Source organism: Bubalus kerabau, chromosome 5, assembly GCF_029407905.1.
Source record: "Bubalus kerabau isolate K-KA32 ecotype Philippines breed swamp buffalo chromosome 5, PCC_UOA_SB_1v2, whole genome shotgun sequence".
Lineage (NCBI taxonomy): Eukaryota > Metazoa > Chordata > Mammalia > Artiodactyla > Bovidae > Bubalus > Bubalus kerabau.
This window is the reverse complement of record NC_073628.1, coordinates 84830200-84851575: the sequence shown is the minus strand read 5'-3', so window position 1 is coordinate 84851575 and position 21376 is coordinate 84830200. Positions and strand designations below refer to the sequence as shown.

Here is a 21376-nt window from a genome sequence, read left to right as displayed (position 1 = left end):
ATGACATATAATTTGGTATATCTACATACTTAATATCTTTTAGAACATGATTTCTTAATCTAGGATTATGCAATATCTAATAATCTTTTTTATATCATATATAAAATTTGAGGTATATGTGCTTTCTTTTTCTTTGGGAGAAGTTCATAGCCTTATTTGGCTTCCCTGGTGGCTCAGTGGTAAAAAAAATCTGCCTGTAATGCAGGAGATGTGGCAGGAGCTGCAGGTTTGATCCCTGGGTCAGGAAGATCCTCTGGAAAAAGAAATGGCAGCCCACTACAGTATTCTTGCCTGGGAAATCTTCTAGACAGAGGAGCCTGGCTGGCTGCAAGTCCATGGGGTTGCAAAGAATCGATGTGGTCACTCACCTAGAGCCAAACATCCTGGAGTGTGAAGTTAAGTGGGCCTTTAGAAAGCATTACTATGAACAAAGGTAGTGGAGGTGATGGAATTCCAGTGGAGGTGATGGAATTTAGCATTTATTTCAAATGCTAAAAGATGGTGCTGTTAAAGTGCTCACTCAATGCATCACAAAAATTCAGCAATGGCCACAGGACTGGAAAAGGTCAGTTTTCATTATAATACCAAAGAAGGGCAAGAGCAAAGAATGTTCAAACTACCTTACAGTTGCACTTAGTTCCCATGCTGGCTCCAAATCCTTCAGGCTGTGCTTCAACAGTTCGTAAACTGAGAACTTCCAAATGTACAAGCTGACTGCAGCCTATTATACAGAGTGAAGTAAGCCGGAAAGAAAAACACCAATACAGTATACTAACGCATATATATGGAATTTAGAAAGATGGTAACAATAACCCTGTAATGAGACAGCAAAAGAGACACTGATGTATAGAACAGTCTTTTGGACTCCGTGGGAGAGGGAGAGGGTGGGATGATTTGGGAGAATGGCTTTGAAATATGTATAATATCATATATGAAACGAGTTGCCAATCCAGGTTCGATGCACAATACTGGATGCTTGGGGCTGGTGCACTGGGAAGACCCAGAGGGATGGTATGGGGAGGGAGGAGGGAGGAGGGTTCAGGATGGGGAACACATGTATACCTGTGGCAGATTCATTTTGATATATGGCAAACCCAATACAATATTGTAAAGTTAAATAAAATAAAATTTAAAAAAAAAAAAAAAGCAGAGGAACCAGAAATCAAATTGCCAACATCCGTTGGATCATAGAGAAAGCAAAGGAATTCCAAAAAAACATCTAGTTCTGCTTCATTGGCTATGCTAAAGCCTTTGAATGTGTGGACCACAACCAACTGTGGAAAATTCTTAAATTGATGGGACTAGCAGACCACCTTACCTGCCTCTTGAGAAACCTGTATGCAGGTCAAGAAGCAACTCTTAGAACCTTGCATGAAACAGCAGACAGGTTCTAAATTGGCTAAGGAGTAGGTCAAGTCTGTATATTGTCACCCTGCTTATTTAACTTCTATACAGAATACATCATGTGAAGTGCCGGGCTGGATGACTCACAAGCTGAAATCAAGATTGCCAGGAGAAATAATTTCAGATATGCAGATGATAGCACTCTAATGACAGAAAGCGATGAGGAACTAAAGAGCCTCTTGAGGGTGAAAGAGGAGAGTGAAAAGGCTGGCTTAAAAAATTCAACATTTAAAAAACTAAGATCATGGCATCTGTTCCCATCACTTCATGGCAAGTAGGTGGGAATAAAACAGAAAGAGTGACAAATTTTATTTTCTTGGGCTCCAAAATCGGTGCGGACGGTGACTGCAGCCATGAAATTAAAAGATGCTTGCTCTTTGGAAGAAAACCTTGACAAATCTAGAGTGTATTAAAAAGCAGAGGCATCACTTTGCTGACAAAGGTCTATATAGTCAAAGCTATGGTTTTTCCAATAGTCATGTACGGATGTGAGAGTTAGACTAAAGAGAAGGCCGAGCATTGAAGAATTGATGCTTTTGGATTGTGGTGCTGGAGAAGACTCTTGAGGGTCTCTTGGACAGCAAGGAGATCAAACCAGTCAAGTCAGTCCTAAAGGAAATCAGTCCTGAATATTCACTGGAAGGACTGATGCTGAAGCTGAAGCTCTCTCTGATACTTTGGCTACCTCATGCAAAAAACTGACTCTTTAGAAAAAACTCTGATGCTGGGAAAGATTGAAGGCAGGCAGGGAAGAGGGGGACAGAGGATGGAATGGTTAGATAGCATCACTGATTCAATGAATGTGAATTTGAGCAAACTCCAGGAGATAGTGAAGAACAGGAAAGCCTGGCATGCTGCAGTCCATGGGGTTGCAAAGAGTTGCACATGGCTTAGTGACTGAACAACAACTTTAAACAGCGAGTTTGAATTTAGGTATTATTAGTCTAACTGTTGCTTTAGTCAAGCAACAGTTAGACTAATAATAACTTAAGCAACAGTTAGAACTGGACATGGAACAACAGACTGGTTCCAAATAGGAAAAGGAGTACGTCAAGGCTGTATATTGTCACCCTGTTTATTTAACTTCTATGCAGAGTACATCATGAGAAACGCTGGACTGGAAGAAACACAAGCTGGAATCAAGATTGCCGGGAGAAATATCAATAACCTCAGATATGCAGATGACACCACCCTTATGGCAGAAAGTGAAGAGGAACTCAAAAGCCTCTTGATGAAAGTGAAAGTGGAGAGTGAAAAAGTTGGCTTAAAGCTCAACATTCAGAAAACGAAGATCATGGCATCCGGTCCCATCACTTCATGGGAAATAGATGGGGAAACAGTGGCAGACTTTATTTTTTTGGGCTCCAAAATTACTGCAGATGGTGACTGCAGCCATGAAATTAAAAGACGGTTACTCCTAGGAAGGAAAGTTATGACCAACCTAGATAGCATATTGAAAGGCAGAGACATTACTTTGCCAACAAAGGTCTGTCTAGTCAAGGCTATGGTTTTTCTTGTGGTCATGTATGGATGTGAGAGTTGGACTGTGAAGAAGGCTGCGTGCCGAAGAATTGATGCTTTTGAACTGTGGTGTTGGAGAAGACTCTTGAGAGTCCCTTGGACTGCAAGGAGATCCAGCCAGTCCATTACTGAAGGAGATCAGCCCTGGGTGTTCTTTGGAAGGAATAATGCTAAAGCTGAAACTCCAGTACTTTGGCCACCTCATGCGAAGAGTTGACTCATTGGAAAAGACTCTGATGCTGGGAGGGATTGGGGTCAGGAGGAGAAGGGGACGACAGAGGATGAGATGGCTGGATGGCACCACTGACTCGATGGACGTGAGTCTCAGTGAACTCCGGGAGTTGGTGATGGACAGGGAGGCCTGGCGTGCTGCAATTCATGGGGTTGCAAAGAGTCGGACATGACTGAGCGACTGATCTGATCTGATCATTAGTCTAATATGTTTTCATTTCTGACTTTTTTTTTTCATTTTGAATAATTTATTGACTGTGGAGAAAATTTTTGTTTCTTCACATTTTAATGTTGAAATCTCGTTTTAAATTTTTTATTATGAACATTATAATGCCCTACAGAAGTTTGAAGAATAGTTTAATGAACCCCCATGTAGCCTAGATTTTTCTGTCTTTGATGTTTTGCCACATTTGTGCTGTTCTTTCTCTGTACACACATGCATACCTATTACTTTTGCTGAATTAGTGAGACTAAATTGTAGGTGTCTTGCCCCCTTACCTATACCTACATCAACGTCTGTTTTCTGAGAAATTAAAACATTCTCTTAGATCTTTCTACCATACAATGATTAATTTAGCAAATGTAACTCTGATACAGTATTATATAATATATATTTAATATTGAAGTTAAACCAGTTATCCTAATAATTTCCTTTACAGCAGTATTTATTTTTTATTCTTGGCTATGAGTCCCAATCCTTTATTACACATTGCATTTAGTTTTTATTTTATTTTATTTTTTGGCCACAGTGAGCAGTTAACAGGATCTTGGTTCCCTGACTGGGATTGAACCTGAGCCCTTAGTAGTGAAAGCATGGAGTACTAACCACTGGATCATCAGGGAATTCTGCATTTCATTTTAATGTCTCTTTAAAATCTTTTAATCTGGAGCAGTTCTTATATATATATATATATATATATATATATATATATATATTATCTTTTAGGGTCCGTGTTGTGTCTTAAAACTTGTCATACCACAGGGTTTCTCAATTTAAGTTCTTCTGATTATTTCCATGGGATTAGAGTTGAGTTATCTGTCTCTGGGGCTCCCCTGACAGCTCAGTTGGTAAAGAATCTGCCTGCAATGCAGGAGACCCCGGTTCGATTCTTGGGTTGGGAAGACCCACTGGAGAAGGGATAAGCTTCCCACTCCAGTATTCTTGGGCTTCCCCTGTGGCTCAGCTAGTAAAGAATCCGCCTGCAATGCAGGAGACCTGGGTTTGAGCCCTGGGTTTGGAAGATCCCCTGGAGAACAGAAAGGCTACCCACTCCAGTATTCTGGCCTGGAGAATTCCACGGACTGTGTAGTCCTTGGGGTCGCAAAGAGTCAGACACGGCTAAGCAACTTTCACCTTCACCTTACCTGTCTTTGGCAGGTGTGTGGTAATAAGTGATATTCTGTTCATACATCATACCAGAAGGCACATAATGTCTTTTGTCCATCGTCATGATGTTGTGTTGAACACATTAGACGTTCATCCCAGTAACCTAGACTGCTTTTGGTGAGCGCTGGTAAATAGAAATCAATGTCTGGATGTTATGTATGCTCATTGCTGCTGAGATAGTTGTATGTCATGCTTCAGTGTCTTCAGTATGTTATGCTGTGTGTGTGTCTATTAGTTTATATTTATACTGTGTATTATTCTTTTTTAAACATTTTAATTTTGTATTTATTTTTTTTACCGCTTGGCATGTGGGATTTGGCTCCCTGATCAGGGATGAAACTCCTGCCCCCCGCAGTGGAAGGATGGAGTCTTAACCACTGGACCACCAGGGAAGTCCTGGTTCTTTGTATTCTAACTTAACACGAAAGATTTCTTTCTTGGTACCCCTTATTTCCATGTTTGTATTTCCTCACATTGGGAACCAAGGCTTCCAGCAACAGTTAAACATTATTGATTTGTTTGATTAACTACACTACATGTAAAATAGTTTCATAATTGGTACCTACTGATTCAAAGAACCAATCTAAGTGGAGTTCAAGTTGTTTGTATTCCTTTTTTTTTCCACTCGACTGAAGACAAATATTTAAAATACTTTGTTGTGAAGTTACTTGGATAAGTTTTTTTAAATAATTCTCTTGTGGTTATGTTATTTGTTTGAAGGCTAAAATTACACACAGAACAGAATACTCAGATAAGTGTCACTGTCACCTGTTACCACCCTGTCACTTCCACCTCACTCCTACTCACACTTTGTAGGCAATCGCTTTTAACTTTTTAATTTCTCCTTGAAGAAGTAAGGACATTTTAAAAATATAGTAGCAGACTTCATAAGGATCCAATACTTTGGCCACCTGATGCAAAGAACTGACTCACTGGGAAAGATTGAAGGCAGGAGGAGAAGGGAACAACAGGGGATAAGATGGTTTAATGGCACCACAAACTCGATGGACATGAGTTTGAGCAAGCTCTGGGAGTTGGTGATGGACAGGGAAGCCTGGCGTGCTGCAGTCCATGGGGTCGTAAAGAGTCAGACACGACTGAGCAACTGAACTGAACTGAACTTGTTTCTTCACTTAATGTATCTTGGATTGGATTAACAAGATGTAGTACAATGGAGTACTCTTGTTGTTGTTTAGTTGTGGAATTGTTTCTGACTCTTTTACGACCGCAGAGACTGCAACTCACCAGGCTCCTCTTTCCTGGGATTTCCTAGGCAAGAATACTGGAGAGGGGTGCCATTTCCTTCTCCTGGGGGGCTTCCCAACCCAGGGATTGAACCCGAGTCTCCTGCTTTGGCAGGCAGATTTTTTACCACTGAGTTGCCAGAGAAGCCCACAATGGAGTATTCAGTTCAGTTCAGTCGCTCAGTCGTGTCCATCTCTTTGCGACCCCATGAATTGCAGCATGCCAGGCCTCCCTGTCCATCACCAATTCCTGGAGTTCACTCAGACTCACGGTCATCAAGTTGGTGATGCCATCCAGCCATCTCATCCTCTGTCGTCCCCTTCTCCTCTTGCCCCCAATCCCTCCCAGCATCAGAGTCTTTTCCAATGAGTCAACTCTTCGCATGAGGTGGCCAAAGTACTGGAGTTTCAGCTTTAGCATCATTCCTTCCAAAGAACACCCAGGACTGATCTCCTTTAGAATGGACTGGTTGAATCTCCTTGCAGTCCAAGGGACTCTCAAGAGTCTTCTCCAACGCCACAGTTCAAAAGCATCAATTCTTTGGGACTCAGCTTTCTTCACAGTCCAACTTTCACATCCATACCTAACTACTGGAAAAACCATAGCCTTGACTAGACGAACCTTTGTTGGCAAAGTAATGTCTCTGCTTTTGAATATGCTATCTAGGTTGGTCATAACTTTCCTTCCAAGGAGTAAGCGTCTTTTAATTTCATGGCTGCAGTCACCATCTGCCATGATTTTGGAGCCCCCAAAAATAAAGTCTGACACTGTTTTCACTCTTTCCCCGTCTATTTCCCATGAAGTGATGGGACCAGATGCCATGATTTTCGTTTTCTGAATGCTGAGATTTAAGCCAACTTTTTCACTCTCCTCTTTCACCTTCATCAGGAGGCTCTTTAGTTCCTCTTCACTTTCTGCCAGAAGGGTGGTGTCATCTGCGTATCTGAGGTTATTGATATTTCTCCCGGCAATCTTGATTCCAGCTTGTGCTTCTTCCAGCCCAGCGTTTCTCATGATATACTCTGCATAGAAGTTAAATAAGCAGGGTGACAATATAAAACCTTGATGTACTCCTTTTCCTATTTGGAACCAGTCTGTTGTTCCATGTCGAGTTCTATCTGTTGCTTCCTGACCTGCATATAGGTTTCTCAAGAGGCAGGTCAGGTGTTGTCAAACATAAAAATGAATGAAACTCTGCCATTTGTAGTAATGTGAATGGACCTAGAGAATATTATACTTAGTGAAATATCAGAATAAAAACATACTGTATGGTATTCATATGTGGAACCTAAAAAGTAATGCAAACAAATGTTATGTGCAAAATAGAAACACAGCTGTAGAAAACAAGCTGCTGCTGCTGCTGCTAAGTCACTTCAGTTGTGTCCAACTCTGTGCAGCCCCATAGACGGCAGCCCACCAGGCTACCCCATCCCTGGGATTCTCCAGGCAAGAGCACTGGAGTGGGGTGCCGTTGCCGTCTCCGAGAAAACAAGCTATTGGTTACCAAATGGAGAGAGGGAAGAAAGGAGGAGTAGATTAAGGTTATGGGATTAAAAGAAACTGCTGTGTATAAAGTAGATAAACAAATAAAATAAACTGTGTATTGTATAGCACAGTTAATTGCAGGCATTATCTTGTAATAACTTTTAATGGAGTAAAGCCTATAAAAAAATGAATCACTATGCTCTATACCTGAAATTACTATAATATTGTAAATAAATAAAGTGCTATTTCAGATATCTTTCTAGATTATTTTTCAGAAGCTTTTTTTGATGTATAGGAGTGAAGTTGACTTGTGAATATTGTTTCTGTCCAGCATCTTACTTGACTCAGTCATTAATAATAATGACTCATACTGATTTTTTTGTGGGATCTATGTAAAGTAATGCTCAAAATTCTCCAAGCCAGGCTTCAACAGTACCTGAACCGTGAACTTCCTGATGTTCAAGCTGGATTTAGAAAAGGCAGAGGAACCAGAGATCAAATTGCCAACATCCGATGGCTCATTGAAAAAGCAAGAGAGTTCCAGAGAAACATCTATTTCTGCTTTATTGACTACCCCAAAGCCTTTGACTGTGTGGATCACAACAACTGTGGACAATTCTGAAAGAGATAGGAATACCAGATGACCTGACCTGCCTCTTGAGAAACCTGTATGCAGATTAAGAAGCAACAGTTAGAACTGGACATGGAACATCACACTGGTTCCAAACTGAGTAAGGAGTACGTCAACTCTGTATATTGTCACCTTGCTTATTTAACTTATACGCAGAGTACTACATGCGAAATGCTGGGCTGGACAAAGCACAACCTGAATGAAGATTGCCGGGAGAAATATCAGTAACCTCAAATGTGCAGATGACACCACTGTTATGGCAGAAAGCAAAGAAGAACTAAAGAGACTCTTGATGAAAGAAGAGAGTGAAAAAGCTGACTTAAAACTCTACATTCAAAAAACGAAGATCATGGCATCTGGTTTTATCACGTCATGGCAAATAGATGGGGAAACAATGGAAACAGTGAGAGACTTTATTTTCTTGGGCTCCAAAATCACTGCAGATGGTGACTGCAGCCGTGAAATTAAAAGATGCTTGCTCCTTGGAAGAAAAGTTATGACCAACCTGGACAGCATATTAAAAAGCAGAGACATTACTTTGGTGACAAAGGTCCATCTAGTCCAAGCTATGGATTTTCCAGTAGTCATGTATGGATGTGAGAGTTGGACTGTGAAGAAAGCTGAGCGCCGAAGAATTGATGCTTTTGAATTGTGGTATTGGAGAAGACTCTTGAGAGTTCCTTGGACTGCAAGGAGATCCAACCAGTCCATTCTGAAGGAGATCAGCCCTGGGATTTCTTTGGAAGCAATGATGCTAAAGCTGAAACTCCAGTACTTTGGCCACCTCATGCGAAGAGTTGACTCATTGGAAAAGACCCTGATGCTGGGAGGGATTGGGGGCAGGAGGAGAAGGGGACGACAGAGGATGAGATGGCTGGATGGCATCACCGACTCGATGGACGTGAGCTTGAGTGAACTCCGGGAGTTGGTGATGGACAGGGAGGCCTGGCGTGTTGTAATTCATGGGGTCACAAAGAGTCGGACATGACTGAGCGACTGAACTGAACTGACTGACACCTTTGTAAATAATCTACTTGTAAATAAACTATCCTCGGATTGGAATAATTTATTTGTATTAGGACCCTCAGTGATTTCACAGTCTCACCATTTGTCCAGTCCAGTTTGTTCAAAACTAAGATGTCTTGGTTATTTTATTGAAATGTTAACTCCTTGGCTTTACATCTCTCTCTCACAGTATGAGATCCTTTATACCTTCATTCAGATTTGATCTGTTTATTTGATCTTCATCTTTTCTGTTGTGTGAATTCCAAATAGAGATTCAATCTGTATTTCCTTTCCTGACAATCTACAGCAGAAATCTAAACCACTGCAGAAACTTCTATACCAAATGCAGAAATCTCTCATAGACTGTTTTCTGCAATGTGGAATACCCCTGTTTTCTAAACTGCTGCTGCTGCTGCTGCTGCTGCTGCTGAGTCGCTTCAGTCGTGTCCGACTCTGTAACCCCATAGACGGCAGCCCATTAGGCACCCCCGTCCTTGGGATTCTCCAGACAAGAATACTGGAGTGGGTTGCCATTTCCTTCTCCAGTGCATGAAAGTGAAAAGTGAAAGTGAAGTTGCTCAGTTGTGGCAGACTCCTAGTGACCCCATGGACTGCAGCCCACCAGGCTCCTCCATCCATGGGATTTTCCAGGCAAGAGTACTGGAGTGGGGTGCCATTGCCTTCTCCGAACTAGTTAGGGCTAAATATCTTAGACCAAAACAAGTGGTAAGGCATTCTGTGTTTCTTTCTCTCTTCTAGTGCTTAAATACATATCCTTAATCTTCTACATTCTGGTCTATGGTAGGAAGGAGAAGAGAGCTATATCCATATATAAAGACCTTTTAATCATATTAACTCCTTTTTGTGTGAGAATAAGGAGGGACATCAGGGGAGGAGAGGTGATAGGTCTAAATTTCTATCAGAGACAGCAGAACATATAATTTATTTTATAATTTTTTTAAAATTTCAGTATATTCCCTATAATTAATAATGTTTAAGTTTCTTGCATGGCATCCAAGGCCATTTCCATTTTCCATTTTCTAGCCCTGATTTCTTTTTTATTGTTACAATTCTATTACAGCAATTATTTATTTACTGTTATCACCCAAAGTTCACTTTCTTGCTTCCCTTAATTTGCAAATATCTCTCCCTTTGCTGGGAATGGGGCTTCCCTGGTGGCTCAGAGGGTAAAGCATCTGCCTGCAGTGTGGGAGACCCGGGTTCAATTCCTGGGTTGGGAAGATCCCCTGGAGAAGGAAATGGCAACCCACTCCAGTATTCTTGCCTGGAGAATCCCATGGACGGAGAAGCCTGGCAGGCTACAGTCCACGCGGTCTCAAAGGGTTGGACAAGACTGAGCGACTTCACTTTCACTTTGCTGGGAATATCTACAGTGCAAACAGGTGAAGTAGTGAAGTTTACTTAGTCCTCAAGGCCCAGGTCCAAACTTACTCCCTCATTAGTGTTCACGTAAGAGGATTAGGGTTCCAGTCTCACTGACCCTGAAGGCTTTGTGTCTGTCTCTGTTAGAAACTTTGATCACATTATTATGTTATGTGTTTACATACTGTGTAAACAGTCTTTCAGAAAGACTGTGAAGTTCTTGAATGAAGGTACCATATTGTAATTATATTTGTTTAAAACTCCAGTAATTGTCACCATGCTTTGTATAATATCAGCTCTTGCTAAAGGAATGTTAAAAGAAGAAATGAATGAACGTGGCAGAAATTTTGATTTACTGTGTGGGAACTGCTGAATCTCTCTGGTGCCAACATATTTCCTTTTACTCCTTGAATCTTTGTGTTAAAATATATATCTAGCATTGAGTTAGAATACATGGGATGTTTAACATAAGAATATATTGATCTCATTAGTATGTCATTGCTACTTTGTATTATTTCATATGTTATTTGGCTTTTAAAAATATGTTTTTCACCAAAAATATAATTCATATATAAGAAATAAATGAAACATGGAAATTAAAACTATTTCTTCTCAGTATAGTTTCATGGGACTATTAAATACGTCAGCTTAATCCTTAATCATAATGTTTAAGAAATTCTGTTTACATCTAATTTGTATCACATTTCAATAATTGATATTACGTTTTTGTTTCAGCTAAACCATTTACTTCTAAAGTGAAACAGATGCGATTACATAGAGAAGACTTTGAAATATTAAAGGTGATTGGTCGAGGGGCTTTTGGAGAGGTAAGAGATAAAGATTTTATAGAGATCTGATGTTTGTTTTGCAAGCTATTTTATACAGTCTTTGAAAGAATTTAATGAAATATTATTTACTTGCTTTTGTAATTGATACTATTGATCAGAAATCATTGAATTTTGAATGAAATCTTTCTACATGGATTTTTTCCCAGTATACTTCTATTTTTATATGTTATTGAAGTTTGAGTATGTGGACTCTTCTGTTTGTCTATTTGTCTCTCCCGTGTCAATAGTACACCGCCTTAAATTAACTTCAGTTTGAGAAGTCTTAATATCTGGTAGTATATTTACTGTAACTTCTCTCTTTGCCTCTCTTGTTAACCCTTTATATTTTCATATAATTTGGAATAAATGTTTCAGTTTGTACTTACTCTTGAAAATCCACATCTACACTCAGCACTCACATATCTGGAATTTTGATGAGGATTGCACTTAACTAGAGATTACTTTGAAGTTAATTTACATCTTAATAATATTGAGTCAACCAATCCATGAACATAGTATGTTCCTTCATTTATTTAGGGCTTTATAAATTTAACCCATGAATTATTTGTAGTTTTCATTCAGTAGAGATAATTTATGCATTTTTCAGCAGATTTAGTCCTAGGTATGTTATATTCTTCATGCTGTTTTAATTAGATTGTTTGTTAAGTTTTATTTTCTAATTGTTTTTACTAGTAGTTAGAACTACGATTGAATCTTGTTTATTGACTTCATACTCAGCAACCTAGCTAATTGTACTTTTAAAATCATGAATTGTGTTGGATTTAATCAATGCTTTATCAGCATCTTTTGAGACATGGCTTTTCTCCTTAATTAGTTGAGTTACATTGATGTATTTTCAAATGTGAAACTAACTTTGCATTTCTAAAATAAGCCAGCTTTGTTGGGATATATTATCCTTTTAATTTACTGTTGGACTTAGTTTACTATTAGTATGTGTGTTTTGGATCCTTAACAGGAATTGGCCTGACATTTTCCTGCTTACCACATTCTGATCAGATTTTGGTATCTTGGTTATACTGGCCTCATAAAAAGAAGGAGGTGTTTCCACTTTTATTGTTCTGTAGAAGAGTTTGAGAAGAATATTATTTCTTCCTTAAATGCTTAGAAGATTTCATTGGTGAAGCCATTTGAGCCTGGAGGTTCCTGTAGAGAGAGTTTCAAATTATATATTCATTTTAAAAAATTGGAAATTGGACTATGTGGATTTTCTGCATAGGTGTGTCAGTTTTGCTAGGTTCATCCATGTCACCTAATTTTTCAAATTTATTACTGTATTGGTCATTAGCACTTCTCATTTTTTTCATTTGTTATGCTTTGAGGTTTATCAGTTCTGTTATTTTTTTCAGTGAATTAACTTTTGCCCTTTGAATTTTCCTATACTAGATTTGTTTTCTGTTTCATTAGTTTTTGCTCTTAAAATATTCTCTGTCTTTGGTTTTAACTTGCTGTTCTTTTTCTAACTTGTGGAGATAGAACATTAATTTCTAGCTCTTTTCTATACTTTTTCCTCTAAGCAACTTTAGCTATAGCCAAGTTTTGATGTGTCATATTTTCATTATAATTTTCCTTAAAATACAGTGTAATTTCCAATGTGATTACAGATTTCTCTAGTGGATTTTTTTTTTTAATCTTTGATTTTAGAAGTTTATTTCTCAGTCTCTACTTGGTGCATTTTAGTTATATTTCTGCTTCTGAGTGATAATTTAATTCTAGAGCAGTCAGGGAGTATGCACTGTGTATCTTCACATCTTTGAAATTTGCTGTCCGGTGTTCTATAAATATCAGTTAGGTGAAAGATATTAATCTTGTTTAAATCTTCCATATCCTTAGTGTTTTTCCTGCTTGTTGCTTCATTTCCTGAGAGAGGATTTGCTTATTTCTTTTTTATTTTATTTCTTTCAGTTTTCACCAATAGCAGATATAACATTATTATATCTTCCTAGTTATTAACTCTTTTATCAGGATATAATGATACCTGTTATCTCTAAGTAATAAAGTTAAACTTTACTTCATCTGATATTAGTTGAATGATTCCAGCTCTTTTTATTAGTCTTCTACATTAAATATCTTATTCCACCCTTTTAGTTTTAGTTTTCTATAACCTTGCATGTTTACCATTTAATAGAATATAGTTTTTGGTTTTTAATTCGGTCTGATAAATTTCTTATCTTTAATTGGAGTATAGTCAGTTGGCATTTAAATATAATTACATTATTCTTATTTGTTTTCTATTTGTCTTGCACATTTAGTATTATCTTTCAATTCTTGGGTTAACTGAGTATTTTAAATTATTCTTTCCCCCTTCTATTAATTTCTTAGCTGCACCTTATTTTATTGGTTTCCTGAGATTGCTTCTTCTGTTCTTAGTAAATTTGTATTGAGTGGCCAAAAGTTTGTTTGGGTTTTTCTAGAACATCTCACAAAAAAACCTGAATGAACTTTTGGCCAATCCAATATTTTGCCATTTCCCATTTTTTTATTTTTTGTCATTATTGTCTTTTAGCTCTACATGTATTTGAAACCCCAAAAAATATGATTATACTGTCCCTCTTCATTTTAGATTTACCCATGTATTTACAGTTTTTTACTCTTCGCATTCACATATTTATTTATATTTATATATTTCTTTTTGATTGGCATTTCCTTTTGACTTAAAAAAGTCCTTTAGTAATATTTTGCCAGGTCTGCTGAGATAAATTATCTGCCATTTTTTTTCTGAAAATACATTTATTTTGAGGTATTAACAAAATTGTGTTATACACATACTTAGCTCAGTGAATTTGTACATTTACATGAACTTCTGTAACCTTTATGTTGATCAAAATAGGCTTCTATTCCCGCATCTCTGTGAATAACCACCTTCTCAGTAACCATCTATTCTGACTTCTATAATTATAGATTTATTTTGCCTGTTTTTGAATGCTATACTAGTGGAATTATATAATGTATATATATATTTCTTTTGTTTCTGGCTTCTTTTGCTCAGTATTATGCTTATATAATTCACTTTTGTTTTTTATTGATCCACAATATTCCTCTGTATGAATATACTGCTGCTGCTGCTGCTAAGTCGTTTCAGTCGTGTCTGACTCTGTGCGACCCCATGGACTGCAACCCACCAGGCTCCTCTGTCCATGGGATTCTCCAGGCAAGAACAATGGAGTAGGTTGCCATTTCCTCCTCCAATGCGTCAAAGTGAAGTCGCTCAGTCGTGTCCGACTCTTAGCGACCCCATGGACTTCAGCCTACCAGGCTCCTCCGTCCACGGGATTTTCCAGGCAAGAGTACTGGAGTGGGGTGCCATTGCCTTCTCCAATGAATATACTACAAGTACTCAAATTTATTTTTGACCATTGTTAATAATGTTGTTATGGATGTTCATATACATGTCTTTTGGGAGACAGAAGCATTCATCTCTGTTTGCTATAACCCTAGTAGAATTTGGGTCACATGGTAGGCATATTTAGATTTAGTTGGTAGTGCCAAATAATATCCCAGTTGGTTAGGTCAGATTATACTCCCGCCAACAATGTGTGAAGGTCCCAGTTGCTTCACAACCTCACCAGCAGTTGGGTCAATTTTTAGACTTTAGACATTGTTTTGGTGGATGAGTAGTGGTATTGATTGTGATTTCATTTTATATTTCCTGATAACATTTAAAGTTGTCTTATGGACTCTGTGGGAGAGGGAGAGGGTGGGAAGATTTGGGAGAATGGTATTGAAACATGTAAAATATCATGTATGAAACGAGTTGCCAGTCCAGGTTCGATGCACGATACTGGATGCTTGGGGCTGGTGCACTGGGACGACCCAGAGGGATGGTATGGGGAGGGAGGAGGGAGGAGGGTTCAGGATGGGGAACACATGTATACCTGTGGCGGATTCATTTTGATATTTGGCAAAATTAATTCAATTATGTAAAATTTAAAAATAAAAAAATAAAATAAAAAGAGTGAATTACAGCCCCCCCCCCAAAAAAAAATAAATAAAGTTGAGCCTATTTTCATATCACTTCATGTAACTTGGACATCCTTTTTCATAAAGTGCACATTTACGGCCTGGGGGAGTGGGAACAGGTGACTTGTTGGTATATTCTGGATACAAGTTCTTTGTTAGAGGGGTGTGTGTGTGTGTGTGTGTGTGTGTTTGCACGTGTGCGCACGCATGCTCATGTATTAAACAAAATCTCTTCCTGTCTGTGGCTTGACTTTTCTCTGTATAGATGCTTTTATTGAAGAGAAGATTTTAATTTTGGTGAAATGCATTTAATTAAGCTTTTCTTTATGATTAGTGTTTTTTTGTATTTGTTAAATTTTTTCTACCCTGAAAGTCGTGAAGATGTTTCCTGTTATATAATCTATAAAAAATCTTTTTCATTTAGGTCTATGATCCATCTGGCATTATTTTGTGTCTTGTGAGGTATAGTCAAGGTTCATTTTATTCTTTGTGGATTTCACGGCATCATTTATTTAAAGACTACTTTTCTACATTTGATTGCAAAGGAACTTCTGTTGGCCAGGTGTTATGTGTACTACTTTTATTAATTTTTAATAGTTTTTAATGTAGAATTTTTGTTCGTGTGTCATTAAATTTATTTTTGGGTCTTTGATGTTTATTGATGAACCTATAACTGCTGCTAGACTAGAACTACAATTAATTTTTGTGTATTGATCTTGTATTTAAATATCTTGATGTATTAACTAAGCCTAGTGTATTTATAATTAAAAAAAAAGTTTCATGTGCATAGTCATACCATTTCCAAATAACGACAGCTTTTTTATTTCTTTCATTTTTCCTTTTATTTCTTTTTACATATTATTGCAGTAGAGAATATATTTTTGCTTAAAACATTGAATTCAGTTGTTGAAAATAAATTTTTGTGTGGTTTGTAATTCAGGATAAGTATGAAGTTTGCTGTAGCTTTTTTTTTTTTAATTGTTACTCTTTTTAGGTTAAGGATGTACTCTTTTTTAGGTGAAGGAAGTTTTCCTTGCAGTCCTAGTCTGTTGAGAGCTTTTACCATGCATTAGAGTTAACTTTTGTCAAAAGGTTTTCTATATCTGTTTTGATTACATGATTTAACTTCTATATTTGGTTAATGTGGAAGTAATATTGATTAATTTTTAAATATACCAATAGTGGATTGCTATATAAATCTGGTTGTTCCTGATGTATTCTTTTAGTATATTGTTGGTTTTGATTTGCTAATATTTTGTTTTCCATTTTTTGTTATGTGCATGAAAAAGATTGGCCTTTAATTTATCTATCTTTTAATTTCCTTATATTTTAAAAATGTTATGCATATCTCTTAAGACAATTTGGGAGTTATTCACATATTATCAATTTTTTGAGTTTGTTTAAGATTATTGCTCTTTATATGTTTGAAAGTATTCTCTAGTGAAGCCATCTAGACTAGGAGTGCAGTTTCTTTTGGTTGTTTGTTTATATCTCTGGAGGTAAATTTTATATGTGTTGAAATACACTAGTTGTATTATGTACAATTCTATGAGTTTTGACAAATGGATTCCCCTTTCTCAAGATACAGAATGTTTCTGTCACTCTAAGAAGTTCCATTTCCTGTTAGTTTCCCATAACTTCTGTCAAGTGGCAACCACTGTTCTAAATTGTAACCATGCATTAGTGTTGACCATTTGAAAATTTCATGTAAATGAAAATCATACCATATATAATCTTTTGTGTCTGGCTTTCTTTGCTCAGAATCATGTCTGTGAGATTCATTCTTGTGATCAAATGTAGTAATACTTTTTACTGCTGATTAGTGCACTGCTCTTTTAGTATACCATAGTTTATTCTTCTGTTGATAAACAATTACATAATTTCTCATTTTTGGTTGTTAGGATTAAAACTGAAGTGAATATTCGTGTACAAGTTTTACGGAACTGTGTATTCATTTTTCTTGGATAAATAATGGATTGGAACTGCTGTGTTAAGTAGTAGATGCATATTTAAATTGAAAAGAAACTACCACATTTTTTTTCTAATAGGGTTGTACCATTTTATATTCATATCAGTTCTGTGTTCTCACCAGTATTTTTTGTTGTTGTCGTTAGTCTTTTTAATTTTAGTCATTCTAATGGATGTGTAATAGTGTCTTATGGGTAAATTGCATTGTTATGTGGATTTGTGTTATATAAGAACAGAATGATGAATTTTTGTGTTATATCTTCCTTTGTGAAGTATATGTTCAGATATTTTGTTCAGTGAAAAAAATGAGGTATTCGTGTCATCATTAAGTTGTAAGAATTCTTTACATTTTATATTTATAAATGTCTTTTGTCAGATAAATATTTTGTCAGTATTTTCTCAAAGGCTGCATAAATTTCCTGTTAATTTTCTTAAAAATGTCTTTTGATGAGCAGAAGTTAGGTTTAATTTTATCAATTTTTTTCCTTTATGGTTATTTTTTTCCTGTGTTCTTTGTAATAAATCCTTATTTATATCCAGGTCACAGAGATATTTACGTATGTCTTTCCCTAAAACCGTTGTAGTTTTGGCTCTTATGTTTAGATTGGTGATTCATTTCAGATTAATTCAGGTCTGATATGAGATAAGGATCGAGGTTAATTTTTTTTCCACGTGCCTATCCACATGGCACATGGCAATTGTTTCAGCACCATTTGTTGAAAAGGCTGTTTCTCCTCTATTGAATTACTTCAGTTCCTTTGTCAAAAATGTCAGTTGACCATACGAATGTTGATCTGATTTTCCTCTTTCTATTCTACTTCATCAATATCTTTTTCTATCCTTATGTCAGTACCACACAATCTTGATTTGTAGGTTTATACTGTAGAGTTGAGTGTTTGTTTTAACTGAGGACTTTTCCATTATTATATAAATGTTAGAAATCAGTGTGTCAGTTTCCATAAAAACTTACTGGTATTGAAATTGAGTTTACATTCAATTTGTAGATTAATATTGAGAGGACTGACATCTTAATCTGGAGTCTACTAGTTAGTCCATGATCATGGCAGTTTTCTTTGTCTTTTAACTTTTTTAAAGAGTATTTTGTAATTTTTGTGTATAGATCTTGTTTATAATTTGTTAAATTTATTGCTAAAATTTTTGTTTTTTGATGCTAATGTAAATGATATTTAAACATTTATATTTCACATAGTATGCTCTTAGTGTGTAGATATACCACTCATTTTTGTATCTGACTTTATTTTCTAAATTCATTTATTATTTTTTAAATAGTTTTTTGGTTTTTTTGGTTGCTACTTTCTTAGTTGTTCCCTGCAAACAGCCATATTATCTGAGAATAAGAATAGTATCCTTTTCACTTTCTAGAGTTTGTGTTCTATTTCTCTATTTTGACTTATTATACTAATTCGGACCTCTAATATAATGTTGAATGGGTATCTTGAGGGTACATGGTCTTACTTATTTCTGAATTTAAGGAGATAGGATTTAGTGTTTGACTAGTAAGTATGATGTTAATTATGTGTGTTTTTGAAGGTACCCTTTATCTGATTAAAGAAATTAACTTCTATTATTAGTTTGCTGAGGATTTAGTAGTCATGCGGATTTACTCTTTTATTCTGTTAATTTGGTGGATTAATTTGATGGATTTTTAAAATAGGCTTTGTTTTTTTAGAGTCGTTTTAGGTCCATGGCAAGACTGAGCACAAAGTACAAAAAATCTTTGTATACCCCTTTCCTTTGCACATGTGCAGCCTCTCTCATTATCAGCCTACCACACAAGAATGATACATTTATTATAACTGTTGACTCTGCATGGACATATCATAAGGTATAGTCTATAGTTTACATTAGGCTTCACTTTTGGTGTTATACATTAGAAAAATGTATAGTTACATTTATCCAACATTTTAGTATAATACATAATAGTTTTTCACTGCCTTAAAAATCCTCTGTGCTCTGCCTATCCATCTCTTCCCGCTCCTAACCTCTGATCACCACTGATCTGTTTCCTGCCTTCATAGTTTTGCCTTTTCCCAAATGTCATAAACCTGAAATTATACAGTATATAGCTTTTTCAGATTGGCTTCTTCCATGTAATAATAGTCATTTTAAGTTTCCTTTGTGTCTATATATTGCTCGATGACGCCTTTCTTTGTAGCACCAGGGAATATTTCATTGTTTGAATGTACCACTGCTTATTTATCCTTTCACCTATTGAAGGACATCTTTGTTTTTTACCAAGTTTTGGAAATTATGAACAAAGCTGCTATAAACAGTCATGTGCACGTTGTTGTGTGGACATCAACTTTCAATTCGTTTGCCTAAATACCAAGAAACAGAATTGCTGAATCATATGTTTAAGAGCATTATTTAAGTTTTGTAAGAAAGCACCAGTCAACCAAAGTGGCTGTACCATTTTGCATTCCCACCAGCAGTGAATGAGAGTTCCTGTTGCTCCACATGCTCACCATCATTTAGCAGTTGTCAGTATTTTGAATTTTGGTCATTCTAATGGGTGTGTAGTGGCATCTTATTGTTTTAATTTGTAGTTCCCTAGAGGATGTTTGGCATCCCACTCCAGTGTTCTTGCCTGGAGAATCCCAGGGACGGGGAAGCCTGGTGGGCTGCCGTCTATGGGGTCGCACAGAGTCGGACACGACTGAAGCGACTTAGCAGCAGCAGCAGCAGCAGAGGATGTTGAGCATCTTTTCATGTGCTTATTTATCATCTGTATATCTTCTTTGGTAAAGCATATATTAAGATCTTTAATCTTTTAACAGGATGGTTTGTTTTCTTATTGTGGAACTTTAAGAGATTTTTTTATGCTACATTTTAGATAATAATCCTTCATCAGATATCTTTTGCAAATATTTTTTTCGCAAGGCTTGTTTCTTATGCTTTTGACAGTGTCCTTCACAGAGCAGAAGTTTTTAAATGAAGCCCAGCTTTTCAATTATTTCTTTCATGAATTATGCCTTTGGTGTTATGTAGATTGATTTTCAAATATTAAATTACTTCCTAGGATAAGCTCCATTTGCTCATGACTTACTGTCCTTTGTGGCTTCCCTGTGCCTCAGCTAGTAAAGAATCCGCCTGTAACATGGGAGACCTGGGTTCGATCTCCGGGTTGGGAAGATCCCCTGGAGAAGGAAACAGTTACCCACTCCAGTATTCTGGCCTGGAGAATTCCATGGACTGTATAGTCCATGGGGTCACAGAGAGTCGGACACGACGTGAGTGACTTTCACTTTCACTACTGTCCTTTTGAGATAATTGATTTATTCAGTTCCTTGATATTTTCTTAACTGTTTCCATGTCTATATTCAGGGGAAATAAAGTAAAAGTGAAAGTTGCTCGGTTGTGTCCAACTCTTTGCGACCCCATGGACTGTAAGTCATCAGGCTCCTTTGTCCATGGAATTCTCCAGGCAACAATACTGGAGTGGGTTACTATTTCCTTCTCCAGGGGATCTTTCCAACCCAGGAATTGAACCCAGTTCCTCTGTATTGCAGGCAGATTCTTTACTGTCTGAGCCAAATGTTGACCTATAATTTTCTTGTTTTAAATCATGTCTATGTCAAATATTGACACCAGGTTATGCTGGACTTATGAATTGGGGAGTGTTTTCTCTTTTTCGGAAAAAATACGTATTTATTTATTTATTTATGTATTTATTTTTCTTTAAAATTTACCAGTGACGCCATCTAGACTTGGATATTTCTTTGTGGGGCATTTAATCCTACTAATTTAACTTCTTGATGCTTATAAAGTTAGTAAGATTTTCTATTTCATCTTTTGTTGCTGTCAGTAAGTTTTGTGTTTCATAGAATTTGGATAATTCTTTTAAATTTTTGAATGTATAAGGTTGTTCATAATATCTGTTATTTCTTTTTTTTTTTTTTACTATGACTTTTTTTTTAAAATTTTATTTTATTTTTAAACTTTACATAACTGTATTAGTTTTGCCAAATATCAAAATGAATCCACCACAGGTATACATGTGTTATTTCTTGATGTCTGTGGAATACAAGATGATATTCTCTCTTTTACTGCATATATTTATTATTCATGTTTTATTTCTCTTGATCAGTCATGTAGAAGTTTTTCAGTGTTGTTAATAATTGAACAAAGCTACTTCGGCTTTGTTAATTGTCTATATTTTTGTCTCTTTTTGGGCTTCCCTGATGGCTCAGCTGGTAAAGAATCTGCCTGCAATGCTAGAGACCTGGAGAAGGGAACGGCTACCCACTCCAGTATCCTTGTCTGGAGAATTCCATGGACTGAAGAGTCCTT

General features: G+C 36.7%; 1 protein-coding gene across 12 annotated transcripts in view; it reads left to right on the top strand.

The window, feature by feature from the left end:
* Positions 1–21376, top strand: part of CDC42BPA (CDC42 binding protein kinase alpha) — a 296694-nt gene that overhangs the window by 34075 nt on the left and 241243 nt on the right. For all 12 annotated transcript variants that reach the window (XM_055582031.1, XM_055582040.1, XM_055582035.1 and 9 more), the window contains exon 2: positions 11028–11119. In XM_055582031.1, coding sequence (XP_055438006.1) covers positions 11028–11119 — 92 coding nt within the window. The remainder of the gene's footprint in view (positions 1–11027; positions 11120–21376) is intronic.